The 23,089-nt window shown below is 44.7% G+C and overlaps 1 protein-coding gene across 4 annotated transcripts in view; it reads left to right on the top strand.

The window, feature by feature from the left end:
* Positions 1 to 23,089, top strand: part of STIM1 (stromal interaction molecule 1) — a 186,763-nt gene that overhangs the window by 96,732 nt on the left and 66,942 nt on the right. For all 4 annotated transcript variants that reach the window (XM_034995408.1, XM_034995409.1, XM_034995410.1 and 1 more), the window contains exon 2: positions 7,500 to 7,630. In XM_034995408.1, the coding sequence (XP_034851299.1) occupies positions 7,500 to 7,630 (131 nt within the window). The remainder of the gene's footprint in view (positions 1 to 7,499; positions 7,631 to 23,089) is intronic.

The following is a 23,089-nucleotide window of genomic DNA, read 5'->3' as shown; positions in this document are numbered from 1 at the left end:
AGAGCAGTTTTAGGTTTACAACAAAATTCAGAGGGAGGTACAGAGATCTCCCACATATTCTCTGCCTCCACACATGCTTAGCCAACCCAATTACCAATGTTACTTACCAGAGTGGTACATTTTTTTGCCAAGGATGAGCCCACATGGATACATCCTAATCACCCAAAGTTCATAGTTTCCCTTAGGGTTCACTCTTGGTGTTGTATGGGTTATTTTTTGATGTGTTCTCCTTGGGGGGAGACATGGGAAGTCTTTTGTGTCACTGCTGCTTGGGTAGCTGAAACCAGTGCCAACTTTGTCCATAAGGAAAGCTCTTCTGAATTCCTACCCCACTGCTGAGGAGAGGTGGGCCTCTGCTTGGATATAAGGACATGATGTTCTAACAGGGGCAAGAACATCCCTCAAGAGGCTGGATTTCACTCAGCCCCAGGGAGCTGACTCCTCTTTCCTCTGTGGCTAGACCTACTATGTGCTGTGTTCCAAGGGGGCCCTTTTTTCTTTTTTTTGCCAGTTTCAGGTCCCAAACCAGTTCCCCTTCTCATTCTTTTTTTTTTTTTAAAGATTTTATTTATTTATTAGAGAGAGAGAGAGAGTGAGAGCAGGAACACAAGCAGGGGGAGTGGGAGAGGGAGAAGCAGGTTTCCCGCTGAGCAGGGAGCCCAACGCGGGGCTCTATCCCAGGACCCGATCCCAGGACCCGATCCCAGGACCCGATCCCAGGACCCGATCCCAGGACCCTGGGATCATGACCTGAGCCCAAGGCAGATGCTTAACAACTGAGCCACCCAGGCGCCCCCCCTTCTCATTCTTTACATTTTTGTGTAGATGGTACTTCCTCCTCCCAACCCAACCCCCTCCCCAGACCCCCAGCCTCAGCCTCATTTAGGTTCAGTGCTGTTTTATCTCTGGAATGTCAGGGTCCTTGGTCGAACCTGAGTCTTCCCCGGGCTGGTGCTCTTAACAGTCTTTTGAGCCCTTTCTAAGGGTAAGGGTGGATTCTGATCCCATCAAGAGTTCCTGCAGAGCTTCCTGGTCCCTCTTTGTGGGGTGGGAGGTGAAGTGGAGAAATGATTCGCAACAGGTGACACTCCTGCTGGCAAAATTCAGCAATTTCCAGATTCCGTTCAGGTGCCAGCCAAGTGGTAAGGAACAGTTTGACCAGGGCCTTTCTCTATTCCTTATCTATGCCTTCTTCCTTGACTGCTGTTTTTCTCACTTCTTTCCCTTTGGGCTTGTGTCTCACACCAGACAATCCATTGTCAGGCTCAGCTGCAGGGACTCTGCTTTGCACGCCTGCAGATGCGTGGTCTCAGGGGGATGAATTACTGTTCAGTGAGGAGAAACTGGCTGAAAGAGAAGAGGCATCAGGTGGATGGTGGATATTGGTGGGGGGAGTACTCGCTTGTACTCAGGAATTCTCTTGTCCTTGGGGGAGATACAGTTTGTTATGAATCTATTCATGCACGCATTCATTCATTCAGCCAGTGTTTCCTGATTTCCTGCTTGACGGTAGATGTTCGTGATGGGGCCATACTAGGCCCTGGGGGATAGAGTGAGTCAAACCTAGTCCTTGCCCTTTTCTGGATGTGGCATGTGAACAACTCAGAGCATGAGAATTAATATAACAGAGTTATGTATAAAGTCCTTTGGAGCATAGAGCAGTCGGTGATTAGCTCTGCCTGGAGAAAGGGGAGGAGATTGGGACATGAGGGAAAGACTGTGGTTTTGCCTGCCGGTGATTAACAAAGTGTGGTCTGCAGACCATTGGGGGTCACCAAGATCTTTTCAGGGGTCCAAAAGGTCAAAGACATTTTAATAATAATGCTAAGATGTTACTTGCTTTTTTTTTCACCGTGTCTACATTTGCACCAATGGCACGAAAGCAGTTAGGTAAAACTGTTGGTTCCTTATCAGGAGTCAGAGCAGAGCCACAAAACCGTGCGGGTGGTCACTGTTGTTCTCACCTCCATGCGCTCTGTTTAAAAAAGAATTAAAAAAAAATATATAAGTAAAAGTGTATGAATTCTATTAAATTGTATCACACGAATACATGTCTCTTTAGTATTCTGTGTGATGAAATAGGAAATATGCATAAAGCACTTTTGCTGCAGGTAGAAGTTTGATGTTTATTTCAAGAAAGAGTGTTTGTGCCATCGAGTTGCAAGTTGAACTACCTCCTTTCTTCAGGGAACACTATTTTTAAAAAATATTTTATTTATTTATTTGAGAGAGAGAGACAGAGATAGCGAGACAGAGCACGAGCAGGGAGGAGAGGGGGAAGCAGGCTCCCCACTGAGCAGGGAGCCCGATGTGGGGTTCAATCCCAGGACCCTGAGATCATGACCTGAGCTGAAGGCAGACAACTAACTGAGCCACCAAGGCGCCCCAGGGAACACTATTTTTATTTGAAAGAATAACTGACAGATAAACTATAGTTACTCAAACTAATTATTTGGCAGATCTTTTCTTGAAAATGAATGAGGTGAGTCTGCTACTTAGAGGAAAACAACTGGTAGTATTTGTTGCCAATGATAAAATTCTAGCTTTTATTTAAAACTTAGAATTGTGGAAAACTTGTATCTGCCACTGTGAGCTTGACAGCTTCCCCAGATTTCAAGCTTTTCTGATGGGGGCACTGGGGTGGCTCAGTTGGTTAAGCGTCCAACTCTTGATCTCAGCTCAGGTCTTGATCTCAGGATTGTGAGTTCAAGCCCCATGTTGGGCTCCATGCTTGGCGTGGAGGCTACTTAAAAAAAATAGGGGTGCCTGGGTGGCTCAGTTGGTTGGGTGTCTGACTCTTGATTTTGGCTCAGGTCATGATCTCAGGGTTGTGAGATTAAGCCCCGCATCAGGCTCCATGCTCAGTGCAGAGTCTGCTTGAGATTCTTTCCCTCTGCACCACGCCCCCCGCCCCCAAGCTCTCTCTCAATCTCTCTCTCAAATAAATAAATAAATAATAAAAGTTTCCTGATGAAATTAGTGGTGATACTAATAACTGATTATTTTGATATTGTATAGATGAAATGGGTCAAAATCAGAAGCTCTGCCTAACTCATCGAATCACTAGTTTCCATGTGATCAGTGCATCATGTTACAAAATCACGCCTGGATAAAAGATTATTCAAAGTGCAAGACAAAGCAATAGATTTTAACGTAATAGAGTACAAAAAGTTCATCCAGATAGTTTCAAATTTCACACTGCAACTAATCTTTAATAAACCTACCACTTGTTGAGTTTTGATGTAATATTACAGAAGAATGTTCACAGTTATCTGAAAGGTTATTAAAATACTCTTCTCTTTTCCAACTACATACCTGTTTTGATCTTGGATCAAAACAACACATTGAATGTGGAAGTAGATATAAGACTACAGCCATCTTCCATTAAGCCAGATATTAAAGAGATTTGCAAAAATGTAAAACAATCCCACCCTTCTCAGAAAACTTTTTTTCCCATAAAACAGTTATTTTTCATAAAAAATGTTATTTATATTAATGTATAGGAGATTTAGTGGTCTAAAAGGAATTAATTGCTACTAGAATTTTTATTTTAATTTCTAATATGGTAAATATCAGTTTGGGAATTTTCAATTTTCAAGAGTATACAGGGTCCCTGAGATCAAACAATTTAAAAACCTGGTCTTATACTATTCTTTTTACTTAGAATTCTCTTTTCTGCCTAGAGAAATCCTACACATAATTGTTAGTTGGTATTTATTCATCAAAAAACATTTCCTGAGCATCTATCAGGAACCTGGCTTTTGCTTGGGGCTGGGGACATTGTCCCAAGCCCTTCTGGAAATCACAGTCTGATGGGGAGGACAGACAGAACTGCAACACAGTATGATGAATGTTATCAGCGATAGACAAATAAATGTTGTGGGAATATAGGCCATTGTCATCACTTGCCAGCTCATCTAGAACATATGCTGATTGATCTGATTGGACTGTATATCCTATATTTGATTCTTCATAGTCTGACAGGGAGAGTGGTTGATTAGCAGAGGATGGGAGCTGTTCACCTGCTGCTCTGGGAGGAAAGAAGGAAACTACGAATGTATTGATTGTCAACTTTATGCATGCCCTATGCTAGGTGTTTGAACAAATGTGGTCTTAATTTTTGCAAAAACCCTTAATTTTTGCAAAAACCATGTAAGCAGATATAATTATCCTCATTTTACAAATGAGATATTGGAAGCTAAGAGAAGTTAAACAACTTGTCCAACATCATATAGTTGTAACTGATGGAGCTAGGATTTTGACATACGTGTTCTGACTCCAAGTCCAGGGCTCTTACTAATGTGTTGCTAAATGGTTGGATCTTCTAAGGTATTTCCAGATGGTTCTGGGAAGCCTTGGCAGATCGGAATATATAAGAGATGATAGATTCAGGAAGGAGAGAGAGACAGCCTAGGAAATGCTTGGTAGGCAGGAGTCATTAGTGAATTTTGGCTAACGTGCTTTTTCTGAACAGGGTTCTATGGCCTTATGGGACATCAAGATTTTGTACTCCTTTATCCTCAGTCCCTTTAATCCTTCTCTATGCCAGATGATGCCAGCAGCAAAGGTCACCTGTGTGTCTGATCAGGTTACAAACCAGAGCCTAGTGTTTGAAGCCCAGACTTCTTGGACCTGCCATAGGCCTTCAAGAAAGGGGCTGGCTGACCTTAAGGCCAACGGTGCCCAGCCTGGAGACCCCCACAGCCCTAGAGCTCAGTGAACTAGTTCATTCAGCATTTAAAAAAAGCCTTTTAGAAGTTAGGCTTTGGTGCACCTGGCTGGCTCAGTTGGAAGAGCATGAGACTTATGATTTGGGGGTTGTGGATTGGAGCCCCATGTTGGGTGTAGAGATTACCTAAATAAATAAAACTTAAAAAAAAAAAAGAAGCTGTGCTTTACTTATGATAGACCTGTGTGTGGATACAGGCTAATGAAAAGATTGAGTTTCTTTGCTTTGGGTCAAAAATCTGTCAACCTAATGTGGTTCTGGTGTGCTACCTGTGGTTTTCTAGAACAGGGGTCAGCAAACTGTGACCCAGGGGTCAAATTCAGCCCACCACCTGTTCTTGTGAATAAGGTTTTCTTGGAACACGGCTAAGCTCATGCACTGAGGTTTTGTCTATGGCTGCTTTTGTGCTCAGTGATAAAGTAGTTGTAACAGAGGCTATCTGGTTCATAAATCCTAATGTTTACTGTCTGGCCTTTTACAGAAAACGTTTGCTGACCCCTAGGGTAATCCTGATTGTTTCTATCATGGTAATTAGCATGTAGTGTTTTAATCACCTCTCTCCCCTACATTTATAATTAAGCTCCTTGAGGGCAGGGATGAGATCTGACTCATCTCTTTATGCCCCATGCTGATTACAGAGCCTGACATATAAAGAACACGCAATAAATGTTGTTTAAATGGGCACATCAGAGGCTGATCAAAAATCTCTGATAGGCAATTAAAAATTTTTTTTTTCTTATTCTGATAGGCAATTATATGTGCCTTTGATGAACACAAAAACAGGAATAAGGGCAGGAAAGCGTTATGTTGGTAATGCTAATCCCCAGGGCTGTGTGCTTCCATCTATGAACCAGTCAGTACTTAACTGCAATTCCGTTTAGATAGGTAGTTCATGGATAGGAGTCCATAAATGAAATAATCATGCCAAGAGCTCTTATTGGTGAGGAAGTTGAGAAACAATGCCTTAATCTTTGGCTGCATTCTTCTCTTTCCCTGGGTACCCACCACTGCCTCACCCCACCCTCCACTCTCCACTTCAACTTGTAAGACAAATGTAGAAGAATATAAGATTATATGGAGATATTTCTTTGGCATGTATACTATTTATCTTACTTTTTGTCTTCTATGAAGCCATTTCTTCAGTGTCCTTTTTACCATCTGTGACTTCCAGAAGATGAAACCCAACTTAAAGCTGTTTGGGCGCCTTGGCATAAAGGCGGACAGGTGAAGTGTGGGCCTGGGAGTCAATAGACCTGGGCTCTCGCTGTGGCTCTTCAGCTGTCTTTGACTTTGGACACATCAGTTAACATCTGTGAGCTCCAGTATCCAACATGTTTTTATTGAGTCACAACTGGGACATTTTCCGCATTTAACATTTATAGCCCTTCCCTCATTTTGAAAAGGATTTGAACAACTAGCCAGTGAGAGAGAGGTGACTTGTCCTGTGCTGTCAGTGTTTCTGATCAGCAGACAGGTCTTTGACCAGTGCCTTCTAGAAGGCTTCACAGCAGCAGCTTCTTTACCCTGTCCTTGCTTTCTCTTCTGTGACAGCTGCTTCTTCTTCTTCTTCTTCTTCTTCTTCTTCTTTTTTTTAAGGTTTTATTTATTTATTTGACAGAGAGAGACACAGCGAGAGAGGGAACACAAGCAAGGGGAGTGGGAGAGGGAGAAGCAGGCCTCCCGTGGAGCAGGGAGCCCAATGCGGGGCTCGATCCCAGGACACTGGGATCATGACCTGAGCCGAAGGCAGACGCTCAACGACTGAGCCACCCAGGTGCCCCTGTGACAGCTTCTTCTTTGGGAGTGATCTGAGGAGTTTTTGCTGGAGAGAAGTTATCAAGATCAGGGTCAAAGGAAAGGGGAATTTTAGAATCTAAGAATTGGAAGACATACTGGAAACTTCACTTACAATGTCTTTTTCAGTTAGTGAGCTTGAGGCCGGAGAAGGGAAGTGACCTCCCTAGGGTCACACGGTAGAGCTAAGACAAGATGCCAGGCTCTTTCTGCTGTATGCATAGTATTTCCCGGGGTTCCAAGAGAGGGTTAGGTGGCCTCAGCTCTTGTGTTGGCTTTAGTGCTACATGGCTGTGTGTCGGTGGTGGGGGAAGCTGCACTGCGGGCCTCCCACACTGTTGCAGCTGATGTGCTCAGGACCGTGGGTGCCTGATGGCTATCGCTGACTGTAACTCGCTGTGGGCAGGCTCCGCATGTGAAGGCTTTCTGCAGCTAGCCCGTGGCTGGCACTCTGCTACTCCCAGCAGTGACAAAGTGAATGAGAAGGAAAATACGTATTATTTTGGCACTGCAGGGAATGGGCTGTGTTCCTGTTTCTAGAAAGACTGTATTAATGCACATTTATTTATCGACTGACTAAAAATGGTATTTTGTTTGAACATGTATTTCTTCACTTACTAGTAAGGCTAAACTTTTTTCCCTGTGTCCGTTGGCTGTTTGTATTTTCTCTCATTTATATTTTTTTCTGTGTGAGTTACCTATTCATATTCTTTGTCTAGATCCCAGTGTATTCCTGGTCTTATGCTTGACTTCCCTGCCAGCAGGGAAAGATTAGGATAATAAAGCATTGTCCCTAAATGGGGGAGATTTGGGGAGAAGGTTGAAGACTGGATGAAACAGTTTTCTTACTGTACAAATAGCCAGTGAAGTGGCTACATGAGGCTTTAGCTGCTGGAAGCTACGGACCCTGGGACAGGTGGGTAGTAAAGGCCAGTGGCGGCCCACAGTAATGTTGTCTCTTGCTTTTCCTGTACAGAGTTTTGCCGGATTGACAAGCCCCTGTGCCACAGTGAGGATGAGAAGCTCAGCTTCGATGCAGTCCGCAGCATCCACAAGCTGATGGACGATGATGCCAATGGCGATGTGGATGTGGAAGAAAGCGATGAGGTGAGCTCTCTCACCCTGCCGTGGCTCTCTTCTCTTCCTGTGTGGACAGTCTCTAAAAGCTGTCTAGACACTCTTCCCCGTGGAGAGATGTTCTTGATGTTGGCTTGTTCTCTAGGAGCTCCTCCCTGCGAAGGGAGGTGATTCTCAGCAGAACAGCCCTATAGGACCCTGCTGGTCCGGGTGCAGGCCTGATGTCTGTGTCTCTGCCTGGACTGGCTCCCATCTGCCTACCAGCTAGAAGCACAACACTGACTGAGCTGTGCTGTCTGAGAGGGAGAGGGAGCCTCGAGGTCGGTCTCTACAGTTCCCCTGACTCCTTATTGTAATCCCGCTGCAGACAGAGGGGGCATCCGTCTGTACTTACTATGTGCTCAGCCCTGTGTCGGCATGTAGGAGAGAAGTCAAGGCGGTCCTTATCTTGCCCTCTGGGAGTTTATACTCTGTTTGGGAGGAAGAAACACATGTTCCTAGAAAGATCATTCTGAATTGCACTGCGGGCCTCCAGTTGCTGGGAGCCGGTTGAGTAGTCCAGATAGTAGGAGTGAGAGGAATCTCTAGATGGAAAAAGCTCTGTTATTGTCTCACCTTTTGGCATCACTACAGTTCCAATTCCACAGAGCCCAGAGTACGAAGTCATCACTTGTGAAAAGATGTAAAGGTTTCAGTTGATTTCAAGCTCAACACGAGCCAGCAGTTTGGTGAAGCTGCCAAGTTATGCCAGATCTTTAATAGTGATATGGTGTATGTCACGAGGGAGAGGTAAGCCCAGTCTCTTCACCCTGCTTGTCAGCCCACCTTTTAAGTTTTGAGTTCAGTTTTGAATCTCATGTTGTCAGAAGCACCTGGAACAGTGAGAACCTGTACGGGAAGGAGTGAACGATGAAGGGCATGGAAACTATGAAATGGAGACATTCAATAGAATTTGGTTATTTATTAGTATTATGTATGTGCCAGGCACTGTGGTAGACATGGGCCTGTAAAGAGGACACACGCGTCTGTCCTCATATCATTTACAGTCTAGTGGAGAAACGGGAGCCTGGAAAAGAAAAGATCTGGGAAATAAAATTTCTGTCTTCAAATACATTAGGAGTGGAGGAACCAGAGTTAAGTAACGATGGTGCAGGCGATGAAAAGTGCAGCTCTAGCTAGCATTTATTGAGTTCTTATTCCGTGCCAGGCACAGTGTTAAGCTCTTTGCATAATTAACTCTTTTACCTTTCTTAATAGCCTTTTGAAGTTGGTATTATTGTCAAGGACTGGAGCCTTGGAAAGGCTTGTTCAAGGACACACTGTGTATGAGCACAGATCTGATTTCAAAGCTCATGCTGTTAAGTACTGGTGTACTCTTTCTCTTAGGCTAAGGGCAGAACCAGGACCAATGTGAGAAAAGTAAAATATGGGCATATTCATTTAGAATAAAGAATCGTCACCAGTGCCATCTTGTCATAGAAGAGCCTTCCTTGGTAGGTATGTAGTGAGCTCCCTGTCACTGAAGATGGGCAGGTAGAATATAGCACTCCACCGATTAGTTAGCAGAGGGGATCCTTGCATTCGGTTGAATTAGATAATGTCTAAGGAATTTATAAGAGGACAAAAATAGACCTCCTGGAGCAAAAGTAGACGTTCGGGTGGAGTGGAAGGAATGGGGCAGCCTGAGTAAGCAGGGAACCAGTGTGAGTACAGATGTGGAGGTAGTAAGAGCGTGGTGGGTGGGTTTGGTTGGACAGAGCTTCCGTGGTGGAAGACTGCAGGACAAAAATCTGAAAAGGAAAGTGGGGACCCAGACAGCCTGGCTGAGCAAGGTCTACTTGTTGAACCTGGCAACTGTAGGTCCTTGAGCAAGGACAGCAACCGCGATGAAGGTATCTGAACTTTTGGTTGCATCTAGAAGCGGCACTGGCCCTCAGAGGTCCCAAATTTTATTTGCCTGCGCTGAGAATAGAACCGTGTTCCTGGAGGCAGATGAGGCCTAGAGGTTTCCTGATCTCTCTCCGGGGGCCTGGCCACAGGACTAGGGGATGGATGGCATACCAGTTAAGAAGGTGATATGATCCAAGATCTACAAATTCCTGGATATCTTCATCATCTGCTCCTTTTTTCACTTTCTGCTGATTGCTTTGTCAATGAGGGGAGGAAGAAAATGTTCTTTTTAGAGGAATGTTACCACAACAAAAAGCTCATCAGCACAAACTGTTCTAAAATAACACAAAAGCTGTCACCCTGCTCTTCTCTGTGCCAGTGGTGAGCTGTTCTTTTTCAGTGTAGCTCCTGCCTTTGCCTTAGCTTCAGCTGCTCCCCCTGCAGTCTCAGGCCTCTGGTGGTGAGGGGGGCCTGCCAGTCTGGGTTTTCATGATCAGTCACAAGCACCTGTCTTCGAAAGAGAAAGCAGTGGTAGCAAAGTGTGTGTGTTTAAGTCAGTCTAAACATATGAGACAACCTTGGAGGTCAGGTTCTAACTAGAGTGTTGGGTGGACAGCTCAGAGCTTAGATATTGGCTACTGGGCACTGAGACGTGAGAGATTAAACTGTGCTTGTGCTGGCCATGAGGGACCTGAGCTTTTCATGACCACTTAAAAAGCCCTGCTGATTCCCCAAGGATCTTAGTGCAAGTCTGAAGGGATACCCTATGAGGCCTCATTTATTCAGCCTCATATCAGTAAGTTTTTCAGATGACTAAACTATAACCTCAGTTCTAGAGCTCTTAACATTTTAACCATTTTTGAAATAAGTCTTTCTTTTTACAGATTATTGTGAACAGAGTGGTGACTTTATTTGGATCATTCAAAGCATGTCTTCAGGGCCTCTTACACGATTACCCCAGTACCTAGATTCCTATATCCATTGTTGTGATTTCTTCTCATAATTTCTCTGTCTCTTCTTTGATCATCCCCATTTCTAATTGCTGTCTTTACTCTGCTGTGAGCTATGAAATTAGATTTATGGCAAGCTGAGACTTAGCAGGCATTTTATAGAAAATATATAATCAGTTGCTTGTGGGGCAGCCAGTTTGGCTGCTCAAGTACTATCTTTGCTTGCTTCAGTCTGAGTTGGCAGAGGTTGTGGATTGGGGGCCCTTCAGATGAACAAGATGGGAATATTGGCAGTGGTACCCTTCTTGCAAGGCTGGGAGGAAGTTCGACCAGCCCACCAGTGTGGAAATTCATGGCCTGTGTTCTGCTGAGACTTCTGGTGGGAACACTGCCCATGGGTAAAGGATTTGCTGTAGGGGGATGGTCCTGTCAGGTTGTCTGGACAGTCTGAAGTAGACAGAGAAAGGCTGTCTACAACCACTGTCCCTTCGACCTGACCTGACACTTTGAGAGCAGTGTTATTTTCTTCTCTGGAGCCTACATGGGAAATCAAGGGCATTTATCCAGCCATTAAACAGATTTTTATTGAATACCTGTATGTGCCAGGCACCATTATAGGGCTACAGATTCTATAGCAAACAAAACAGAGAAGATTTCAGCTTTTATAGAGCTTGCATTCTAGTAGTCTGTATGTCACAGGTGATTAAATAATGAGTAAAATTCTGAAATTAGGAAGAACTGCGATTACAGTATAGTGACTTCCCCTTTAGTTTTCTTAGGTAAAATGGTGGTTAGTGATTCCTACCCTTGCAAGGTTATTGCCAGAACTCAGTGAGAAAAGTTCTGTTGAAAGTTTCTGGCACAGGGGTCCCTGGGTGGCTCAGTCGGTTAAGCATCTGACTCTTGATTTGCTTTCCCCCTTTTGCATTGTCCCCTCACGGGGCCTGCTGGGTCCTGGAGGGCTGTGTGGGCTGCGGGAACTAAACCTTGAGAGGAGCAGCTCCACTTGGAAAATCCAGAGGCCAGCAGGAGTTGGACTTGATAGGAAGTGGTATGTAGGGAGGGAGAGAAGCCCCATGGGCTTCATGCACATAGCCAGTGCTCTGGCCTGCCTGGGCTAAGTGGGATGCGGGTGAGTAGCTTCGTTATGCCCAGAAGTACTAGCATGATTACTAAGAATTGCTTTCCCGCCTCAGGCTTTGGGCCTTATTTCCGTATCCAGACAGCTGTGGACACCTCTCCATGCTCCCTTGCCTCTAGTTTCCCCTCTACCAGCCACGTTGTCCATGCTGCCCATGATCTTCCCAAGTCACACTTTGGTTTCCTATGTCCTGCGTGATTTTCTTTTCTGATTCCACCTGACTTCCTGTGCCAAGCACTCCATCCCTTCAAATCTGGCCTTGGTCTTTCTTAAGACTCTCTGGACGTACCTCCTACCACTCTTATCTGGCCCTGGCCCTCATTGTCTCAGACTCATTCCATGCTTGTTGCAGTGCCCTTTCTTTGCTCAGCTAGTTCTCCCTGGCTGGGATTAATTTCTACCCGCCCCTTCAGCCCTCGGCCCTGTCCATATCAGTCTTAGGTATCTCCTGGAATGCTCCAGGCTCACTTCTCATGAACTTTCCCTGACTTTCTCACCCCGCACTGATCTCTCTCTCATCCCAGGACTAACTCCCATAGCACACAGTCCAAAGCAACTCAATTTAGCACATAATTAGAATGTCTTGCTTTGTGCCCTAATGGTTTTGATTATATTACCTTGCCTGTAAGTTTGTCTTTTTGCACTGTTACTGGAATTACTAAAGCACAACTTTGATCATTACTTCTACCTTGTAAAGGGAGTGCAGTGGAAAAGGAGCATCCCTACCGTGTGCCAAGCCCTGTTCTAGCTGTTGCATATACAGTTTCATTTAATGCTCAACCACTCTATGAGCTAGGTGTTACTGTGTTTTGGAGATGATGGAACTTAAGAGTGGCCTGCGTTTACTTACTAAATCAATCTAAACTCTAACCGGCCCTTCATTGCTCCCACAATCTGCCTTTAGCTTTCCTGACTAGTTCACATTACACTGTATTCCCTTACTTTAGGCTACAACCATCTCAAACATGTTTCTTTATATCCCATCACTGTGCCTTTGCTCTTTTTTTTTTTTTTTTAAGATTTTATTTATTTGAGAGAGTGAGCGCGAGAGAGAGCATGAGCAGAGGGAGGAGCAGAGGGAGAGGGAGAAGCAGACTTCCTGCTAAGCAGGGAGCCCGACGTGGGGCTTGATCCCAGGACCCTGGGATCATGACCTGAGCTGAAGGCAGATACTTAACTGACTGAGCCACCCAGGCGCCTGCCTTTGCTTTAGATAAATTTTCATCTCAGCATCTCTCTGCCTTCCATTTGCCTGTAAAAATTCCACCTGTCCACACAGGCCTAGGTCAGGGGTCTCAAAATCAGCATTAGTGACGTTTTGGGCTAGATGACTCTTTGTTGTGGGGAGCTATCTTGTACATTGTAGGATGTTTAGCAGCATCCTCAACCTCTATACACTGGATATGGGTAGCAGCAAACCTCCACCGTCACCCCTTTCCCCCAAAGTTGTGACAACCAGAATGTCTCTCTTGCCAATTGTCAGTCGCCCTGGGGAATAAAAGTACCCCTGGTTGGGATGCCTGGGTGGTTAGTCGGTTAAGCATCTGCCTTGGGCTCAGGTCATGATCCCAGGGTCCTGGGATTGAGTCCCACATTGGGCTCCTTGCTCAGCGGGGATCCTGCTTCTCCCTCTCCCTCTGCCCTTCCTCCCCTCTCATGCTTGTGCTCTCTCTCTCTCTCAAATAAATAATAAATAAAATCTTAAAACAACAACAACAACAACAACAAAAACGAAGAAGTGCTCCTGGTTGAGGACTACTGGCCTAGAATAAATGTTTTCTCCTAGAAATCTTGTTTCCCTACAGTGGGAAGTAATTTTTCCTCTTCCATGCTCCAGAGTACTTGGCATGAATCTCTCATTTGGCATATCGCTCTGCTCTGTATTGTAATTAGTTGTCTGTCTTACTAGACTGTGAGTGCCTCCAGGGCCAGGAATCGGGTCTTATTCATCACTATTTCTCCCACAGTACCTGGTACAGGGCCTTACACATAAAGGTGATGCGTTAAGTATTTTTGAAATTTGATTTGAAGGCAATGATCCTATCTTATCACCAAGTGCCCCTTGAATTGTTTCCGTAGGGCAGAGCAAGAGTACAAGGTTGGCTGGTCAGTGGCATGGGGACAGGGTGCTTTGGATTTGTGAGTTCCCGGCCAGGATGGTGGCTGAGTCAGTGGCGGGCTGTGTCTCAGAGTGCTGGGGTCTAGGATCCAGATACAGCCTTGCTTCGTTAGTGTATGATGTGTATGTCTGACCTCTGTGACTCCTTCCCTAGCCCTCTACCCAATGCTGTGAGTCACATACAGAATCTGGATGGAGGTAAAATCCCTGTAGTTAAAATAATAGGAAAGACTTAGAGAAAAACATGTACAAGGAGGGCAGAGATAAAGAAAAGAGAAAAAAAAAGACAGAAGTCTGAAAGGCTATGTGACTGAGTGAAAGTATGCACAGGCTTTGGAGCAAGAAAGATGAGGGGTTCAGGTGCCCTTTCACCAACTGTTGGTTGTATGACCTTGGAAAGTTTCTTAAATCTCTGTGAGCTTTCATTTCCTCATGGTCAAATGGGGGCAGTAGTCTCTGCCTTGAAGGATTCTAGCAAATACGAAATGAAAGCACGTGTAGAAAGTGCCCGGCCTGTGGTTTTGTTCATTGTGGTACAAGTGTTATGTCCTCTCCCCCTGCTCCCACCCGCAAGGCCCGTGCTGGGGGCTTTCCCTACACTCTCACACGGAATTTTGACAAGAAACCTGTGGGATAGGGGCGCCTGGGTGGCTCAGTCGTTTAGCGTCTGCCTTCGGCTCAGGTCATGATCCCAGAGTCCTGGAATCGAGCCCCGCATTGGGTTCCTTGCTCGGCGGGAGGCCTGCTTCTCCCTCTCCCACTCCCCCTGCTTGTGTTCCCTCTCTCGCTGTCTTTCTCTCTGTCAAAAAATAAATTAAAATCTTAAAAAAAAAAAAAGAAAGAAACCTGTGGGATAGGTAGTAATTTTCTCATATAACCAATAAGAAAACTGAGACTGAATTAGCTCATAGTTATCCATTTTGGGGGTTATTGCAACTCAGATCTGCATGAGGCTGATGGAAATGTTCTAAACTTGTGGTGATGGTTGCACACCTCTGAAAATGCTAAGCACTCTTGAGTTGTACACTAAATTGGTATGTAAATTATATCTAAATAAAGATGTTAAAAAAATAAGAGTCACTACAACACTGGTTGGTATAGCGGTCACCTCCCACTTGCCTTGCTGTAGCCCAACCCCTAGGACCCCATAGGGCTCTATAGAAAACACTTTGAAAACCCTGCTGAGTTCTATCTCCATTTCCCTGACTCCTAACTTTGACAGATATGCAGAGGGTCTTCCAAGTCTGTGTGTCCATGGTATCTGGAAGCAGAGATCCCTGGTTAGCTACCTGAGAGCTAGATTCCCTGTTTCTGGGTAGGTATAGATGGTTTTTGAGGACACCAGACTGAAGAGCCCTGGGGCATCCTCTTTGGGAGAATCCTTCCTCTATTTTTCCCTCCCTCCCTCCCTCCCTCCCTCCCTCCCTTCTTTCCTTCCTTCCTTCCATCCTTCCTTCCTTCCATCCTTCCTTCCTTCCTTCCTTCCTTCCTTCTTTCCTTCCTTCTTCTTTTTTGTAGCTGTCACTTATGGAAAAGCTAAGATGGCAAGAAAGTTATGGGAGAACCCAGGTGGTAATTCCCTCTCACCCACATACCAGGACCCTGAATCAAATTCTTGGCACTTACTATATGGAGCTCCAGGAGGGGAGATGTCAGAGGCAGCTGGCTAAGTAGCCCTGGTTTTATCTCTCCTGGCTTCACCTTGTGCTCAGAGCCTCCCTCTGATTCCCGCCGCTGCTGCCATGCTGACCCATGGGAAGCAGCGCTCTCCCCTTGGTCCCTGGACCCAATCCTGAACATAGATTTCCTTTCTTCCTCTTTGAACAGCTTTGACAGCAGGGCGCTTTTGCCTTTTTCTTTCTTTCTTTGGTTTACTATATGCAAAATAGGGCAGAAAAGAAATAATTGCAGTTTTTCAGACAACCTCAGCATAGGTTTCTATGTAGACATGTCTGTTGCTACAGTAATTCTTCTTTGACCTGAAGAATTGTTACAGTTTGGCGGCATCCTTCTGGTTTTTTGCCTTCTAGCTTCCTGCCAGCCTCCTGGTGCAATCACCATCTTATCTCCTGCTTTGTAGAACATTCTGACCCCCTGCCCTAATCTAGGCAAAGCACAGATTGAGGTCTGCTCAGGCCTTTTGGACAGAACAGAGATGAGTGATACCGTGAATGACATCATTCTTCAGGTGAAACCTGGTCCTTAGGCTAAGGGAATGACCTGTCCACATTTTTTCTTGTAAATACTTAATTATAGGGTGGTTGTAGCATTCACCTCCCAACTCCCATTGAGTTCAAGTTCTGTAGCCTTGCTCATGCCTTCAGCCCACACTCTTGTGAGTTTCTTAGAACAAAGTATTTGGACATTGCCTTTTTAAAAGTCTAAGCGTAAGCTTTGGAAGCTGACCTGAATTCAAATCCAAATTTTGCAATGTAAATTGGTAAGGCCAAGTAACTTGGAGGCTCCCTTTCCTCATCTGTAGAATAGAGATGAAAATAAGATACTCTTTGCCGTTGATAAGCCCTCAGGCTAGCGAGAGTGGCAGACCTGTGACCTGGCAGTGACAATAGCACATTTCATGGCCGTGATACTGGTGAGCACAGGACTGTGGGAGTTGCGAGAGGAATAAGGGTGAGGTAATCTAACAAGCCGGGGTAGGAGAAGACGCCTTGTCAGCCAGCACTCAGGGCAGGGGACCAGTTGCCAGACAAGCTGAGCTACACATCAGAGGGAGTAGGCCTAGTTTGCAATCTGTCCCAGTGCCTTGGCCAGATACAGAATGAAGCAGCAGCTCCCCCAGATGGGACCGCTCGTGTTTCCAGGAAAACCCAGACGGTGCTTTGCTTTGACAGACAGGGAAATTCTTTCTCACTATGCAGACTGTTGTTTTCCTTCCCTCCTCTTTGTTGGTGAGTCTGCTTTGTTTGTTCTGGACTGCAATCCTGTGATGACAGGGATTAGGTAGATTTGTAAGACTTCTGTGTGTGTGTGTGTGTCAGTATGTGTAGTTGTGTTTATGTGCCTTGTGTTTGTTTCTTTGCATGTGTGTGTATGTCATTTTATGCCTTTTTAAATTTACTTTTTATTTTTTTAAAAGATTTTATTATTTGACAGAGAGAGAGACAGCAAGAGAGGGAACACAGAGCGAGTGGGAGAGGGAGAAGCAGGCTTCCTGCCAAGCAGGGAGCCCGATGCGGGGCTGGATCTCAGGACCCTGGGACCATGACCTGAGTGGAGGGCAGATGCTTAACCACTGAGCCACCCAGGCGCCCCACCTTTTTGTATTTTTATGTGTCTTTCTGTATTTAGATGTGTCTGTGTGTATGAAAAGAAGTGGAGGCAGGGGAGAAACACAGAGCCAAGGACGTAGGAGTTGAGAGAAAGCCCGTAAGCCAGGTCAAGAATCAAAGAGAAGGTTAAGAGCAAATGGTTGGGCAACAGCATAGTATGCAGGACCTGGAGGTGGAAACAGAGGCAGAAGTATAATCGGGACTCCAAAGATGCTATTAATCTAGGCTGATCTGGACCCTACAGGGTGGTAGGCAGAATGCAAGGGTGGGTCATCTAGCAACCAGAAATGGTCAAGCCCGCAGAGAGAGAGAAAAGCCCTGCTTCAGGTATAAGCTTCTGAATCATCCTGTCTAAGGAGGAATCGGTGGTTGGCTCCCAAGGCCTTGCCTGTGACCTAACTGGTGTTTGTGTTTATTTATGCAAGTCTCTCTGTGCGTGTCTGTGCATGTGCATTGCATTAGAAACAATTGGTTTTCTTTCTTTCTTTTTTTTTTTTTTTTAAGATTTTACTTATTTATTTGAGAGAGACACAGTGAGAAGAGGGAACACAAGCAGGGGGCATGGGAGAGGCAGAAGCAGGCTTCCCGCGGGGCAGGGAGCCCGATGCGGGATTCGATCCCAGGATCCTGGGATCATGACCTGAGCCAAAGGCAGACGCCCAATGACTGAGCCACCCAGGTGCCCCAGAAACAATTGGTTTTCGACGTAATGGCTGATCCACATGAGGATTCGTGACCCTCCCCTTATTTGTTCTCCTGTTCTCCCCCACTCTCCTTCTTTCTCTCTTTCTTCCTTTGCCAGACATATTTTGTGTCTGCTCTGTACTGGATATGCAAAGACTAATAATGAAGACAAATTTTCTACCTGCAAGGAGCTCACATGTTAGTGAGGCAGAAGAACATTCATGTCCTAATAGGTGTTGTGATGAGAGATGAGTACTGCATACTCTGGAATTTTTTTTTTTCCTGGAATTTTAAGAGGAGAAAATTTGACTTATCCTAGGATGCCAGGAAACACAGCCCAGACGAGGTGATGCCTGAGATGAATTTTGAGAGATGCAGAGGAGTTAACCTGGGGACAGAGGTGGGAAAGGTATAGCCAGTGAAGGAATGAATGTGTGATGTGTGAAGTCAGTGGTTCTTTTAACTTGAGCATAGATTGTAACAATGGGACAGGGAGGGAGAGGTTGGAGATGAGATGAGGTGGGAATGACAGGCATTAGCCAGATTCTTGCCATACTGAGGAACTTGGATTTTATCCCAAAGATGATAAACTAGAAGGATTGTAAACAGAGATGGCTCTCATTCTGACTGACGGGGTGTCAGGAGCGGGCTTTGCAGAGCAGGTGAAACTGAAACTTGGTTTTTAAAAGATGAGCAAGGTTTACTGATGAAAAGAAGGAGGAGCATCCCAGGAAAAAGGATCATGAGTAAAGGCAGGAGGCAAAAAATATGGCAAGTTTGGGAGACATCAAGTGGGAAGGTGTCTAGGGAATAGTTTCTTTATAGGGTAGGGTTTTCTTTGATGGGCAGTATGTGATTCCAATAAGATAATGGATGGTAAGAATCCTTTGTGACCCATGATGCTGCCTGAAAATGTCATTAATAGTGTTGCTATCCAGCTTCTTCTCTCTCCGCTTGGTGCCCTGCAATGCCACGCCCTCGCAGGTGTGGGTCAGGTAGGTGTGCACTCAGCAGTGTGGCGCTGACTCGCCCATCTTTCATCTAGCCACCTGGCATCTTGAGGAGCGGGAGCTAAGATTAGAAGTCTCTGGGACTCAGAGGCTGGGGGCTGGTTCATCTAGGACACACCATTCTCCACAGCATGAGCCCTCCTGCCAAGGGAGCTGGGTTCAAAAGGGTCAAACATTTATGAAGCACCTTCTACACATAGGCACTCTGAGGGACTGTGCCTTACATTGTCTCATTTTCTCCACATCGTCACTGTGAGGTTGTGTGCATTTTACAGGCCAACGGTGACCTTGTGATTAAGTGGCAGAGATGGGATTTGAGGCTGTATCTGTGAGATTTGTCCTATGTATCACTTCACAAGGCCCGATGTCTCTGGGGGGTGAGCAAGCTCCCCGATTAGTTTAGAGTGGAAAACTCTGTGGGTCTGAGGCAGTGTGGGTTTGGAAGGATTGGAGAGAGAGTTTCTGGGCTCTGTCCTTGGGATTGAGGACAGATTCAGCCGTACCCTCCACATAGAGCAGTGGTTCTTGCCTTCAAGGATTGACTCTCTCTTTATCTGTCTCACCTTGGTCGGTCCGTCCTTCCCTCCCTCTCTCCCTCCCTCCCTCCCTCTCTCCCTCCCTCTCTCCCTCCCTTCCTTCCTTCTTTAAGATTTTATTTATTTGAGAGAGAGAAATAGCAAGAGAGAGCATGAGCAGGGGGAGGGGTAGAGGGAGAGGGAGAAGCAGGCAGGGAGCCTGATGTGGGGCTGGCTCAATGTGGGGCTTGATCTCAGGATCCTGGGATCATGACCTGAGCCAAAGGCAGACGCTTCACTGACTAAGCCACCCAGGCGCCCCTCACCTTGGTGCTTTAAATATGTCTGATTAATCTCTGTGTTCTTGGATCCGGGCACAGGGCATGTCACATAGTGTTGCTCCTTTAAATGGCTGGTTGGGCAAATGAATAAATAAATGCCTCTTAGTAAAGGCTTCTAGAACCCCTAACATCTTCACTACTCCCTCTTCCTTCTCTGTGGTACTATGACACACTAATACATTTTGTTCTTAAGGACAGTTATTTGGTATTGCTCTTTGACATATATGCCTAAATTCTCCCTCTTACAGTGATTAGGAGCCTGAAGGTTGTTAAAGATGGACTTGAGTTTGTCTTACTTTTTTTTTTTTTAAGTAAGTTCTTTGCCCAATGTGGGGCTTGAATTCACCACCCCAAGATCGAGTCGCATGCTCTACCAGTTGAGCCAGCCAAGTGCTCCTGTCTTACTCTTTTATATTCTCTGTTCCCAAGCCTTTTCCCTTGTCCCCTCACCGCCTAAAGGTGAGTAGCATTTAAAAGGAACACATGGTGAGCCCTCAACTCTTTTGCCAAGTGTTCTATTTTGGAAACGGAGTCCAGGAGGTTTTCCTGCTATGAAGTGCTTGGCTGGAATTTCATGTCCCAGAGTCTTGGAAAGCCATGTGTAGAGACGGTAGTATGGGGGAAAAAACTGAGAGGGGAATCAAAGTTGACTCTTGTTTATGGGGATTGTAAGGGAGAGAGAATTCCTTAATACTTGAAGCTGTTACAGAGGGAGGAGTAGGTGTGTTTAGTCAAGGGGTCAGCAAACTATGACCCCCTTCCTGTTTTTAGAAAGGGGTCATAGTTTGCTGACCCCTTGACTAAATACACCTACAGTCTAGAAACTAAGACTAGCTTTTGCATTTTTAAATAGTTGGGGGGAAAATGCAAAGAAGAGTTTTATGGCATGTGAAATTTCCATAAATTCAAATTTCAGCGTCCATAAATACAAAGTTTTATTGGTACAAGAGCCCCTCTTACTCATTTACATATTGTCGATGGCTGTTTTCACACAAGAAGAGCAGAACTGAGTAGTTGTAACAGAGACTGTATGGTCTACCAAGCTTAAAATATTTACTGCCTGATCCTTTACAAAAAAACATTTGCCTGGCCCCTGGTCTGACCCATCAATTTTTTAAAAAGTTTTATTGAGATAAAATGCACATACCATATAATTTAACCCATTTAAAGCATATAATTCCATGGTTATGAGTATATTCGCATATATGTGCAGCCATTACCATAGTTAATTTAATTTAATTTAATTTTTTTAAAGATTTTATTTCTTTATTTGAGAGAGAGAGAAAGAGAATGAGAGAGAGAGAGCACGAGATGGGAGAGAGTCCAAGGGAGAAGCAGACTCCCCGCTGAGCGGGGAGCCCGATGCAGGACTCAATGCTGGGACTCCGGGATCATGACCTGTGCTGAAAGCAGTCGCTTAACCAACTGAGCCACCCAGGCACCCACCATAGTTAATTTTGGAAACTTTTCATCACCTCAAAGAGAAAGCCCATACACATTGGTTATTGTTCCCCTATCTGCCTCTTCCTCACATCCCTGAGCAACTGCTAATCTGCTTTCTGTATTTATAGATTTTGCCTATACTGGACATTTCCTACAAATGGAATCACATAATATGTGGTCTTCTTTTTTTTTTTAAGATTTAAAAAAAATTTATTTATTTGACAGAGAGAGAGCACAAGTAGGCAGAGCCTCAGGCAGAGGGAGAGGGAGAAGCAGGCTCCCAACTGAGCAGAGAGCCCGATGCAATGTGGGACTCTATCCCAGGACCCTTGGGTCATGACTTGAGCTGAAGGCAGATGCTTAACTGAGCCACCCAGGCGCCCCAATATGTGGTCCTTTGTGCCTGGCTTATTTCACCTAGCATAAGGTTTTCAAGGTTCATCCATATGGTAGCATGTGTCAGAACTTCACTCCGTTTTATGGCTGAAGAATATTCTATTGTATGGACACACCACATTTTGCTTTTTCCCTCATCAGTTGATGGACATTTAGTATGTTTTTACCTTTTGGCTATTAAGAATAATGCTGCTATATATAGATGTACAAGTTTTTGTGGACATATGTTTTTACTTCTCTTGAGTATATACCTAGGAGTGTAATTACTGGGTCATATGGTAACTCTGTGTTTACCTGTTTGAGGAACTGTCAGACTGTTCTCCAAAGTGGCTGAACCATTTTACATTTGTGCCAGCAATGAATGAGTATTCCAATTTCTCCAAATCCCCACCAACACTTGTTATTATCTGATTTTTTTTATCACAGCCATCCTTGTGGATGTGAAATAATATTTCATTATGGTTTTGACTTGCGTGACTAATAATGTCAAACATCATTTCATGTGGTTATTGACCATTTGTATATCTTCTTTGAAGAAATGCTTTATTCATATCCTTTTTGTGTTTTTTTAATTAGGCTGTTTGTCTTTTTACTATGAGTTGTTAAATTTCTTTATATATCTTAGATACAAGTCCCTTATCAGGTATGTCAGTTGCAAATATTTTCTCCCACTCTGTAGGTTCACCTTTCACTTTTTTGATAGTGACCTCTGAAGCACAGAAGTTTTTAATTTTGATAAAGTCCAGTTTATTTATTTATATTTGTTGCTCCTCAGGCTTTTGATGTCCTAAGAATCCATTGTCAAATCGAACGTCATGGAAATTTACCCTTGTGTTTTCTTCTAAGAATTTTAAAGGCATCAGAAGCTTAACATACTTCACACTGGATTCTGAGTATCACCTCATCCAAAACCTGCTCTACTCGCAGGCTTCCTTATCTCGGTTGAAGGCAATTCCATTGTTTCTGTTGCCTAGGCCCCAAATACTCTGAATCATTCATATTTCCTCTCACACCCCACATCCACTGATAAATCCAGTGGGTTCTACCTTCAAAACATGTCCCAAATCTAATCATTTCTCACCACCACTCCCCTACAGGCACTGAGGTACAGTTGCCCTGCTCACAGATCACCATGTCTACAGTCTGTTTTCAGTGTAGTAGGTAGAGAGCTTAACAGAAAAAATGTAAACCAGATCATTTCACTCCTCTGCTCAAAACCCTGTAATAGCTTCATTTTTCTTTTAGGGCGAAAGCCAGAGTCACCACCAGAGTCAAGAAGGCCCTATGTGATCTGGCTCTACCTTATCATTACCATCTCCCTATGGATTATAGATCCTAAGTCTCTCTGGGTCTTTCACTCCAGTCACGTTGCTTGCTGGTCTGCAAACACGTCTTGTTGTTTCTGTCTTTGGGCCTTGGTACTAGCTCTTACCTCTGCCTAGGATAGTCTTCTCCCAGATATCTGCTTTGATAATTCCCTTATGTTCCCAAATATTTTTTTCTTTTCTCAGACTTCTTATTGATGAGATCTTTCCCAGACCACCCTATTTAGTAATGAATTCTGTTACCTCTACCCCATTTCTGGCACAGACCTTCATTACATATCACTTCTTTTTGATGTGTTTGTTTTGCTTTTAAGGACTCAGTCACCTTCTGGATTCTGTCATTTAATCATTGATTATTATTTATTGTCTAGAATATCCATAAGGG

This window comes from Mirounga leonina, unplaced genomic scaffold (assembly GCF_011800145.1).
Source record: "Mirounga leonina isolate KUSES-001 unplaced genomic scaffold, KU_Mleo_1.0 Mir_92, whole genome shotgun sequence".
NCBI classification, from domain to species: Eukaryota; Metazoa; Chordata; class Mammalia; order Carnivora; family Phocidae; genus Mirounga; species Mirounga leonina.
This window is presented reverse-complemented; position numbering and strand designations above follow the sequence as displayed.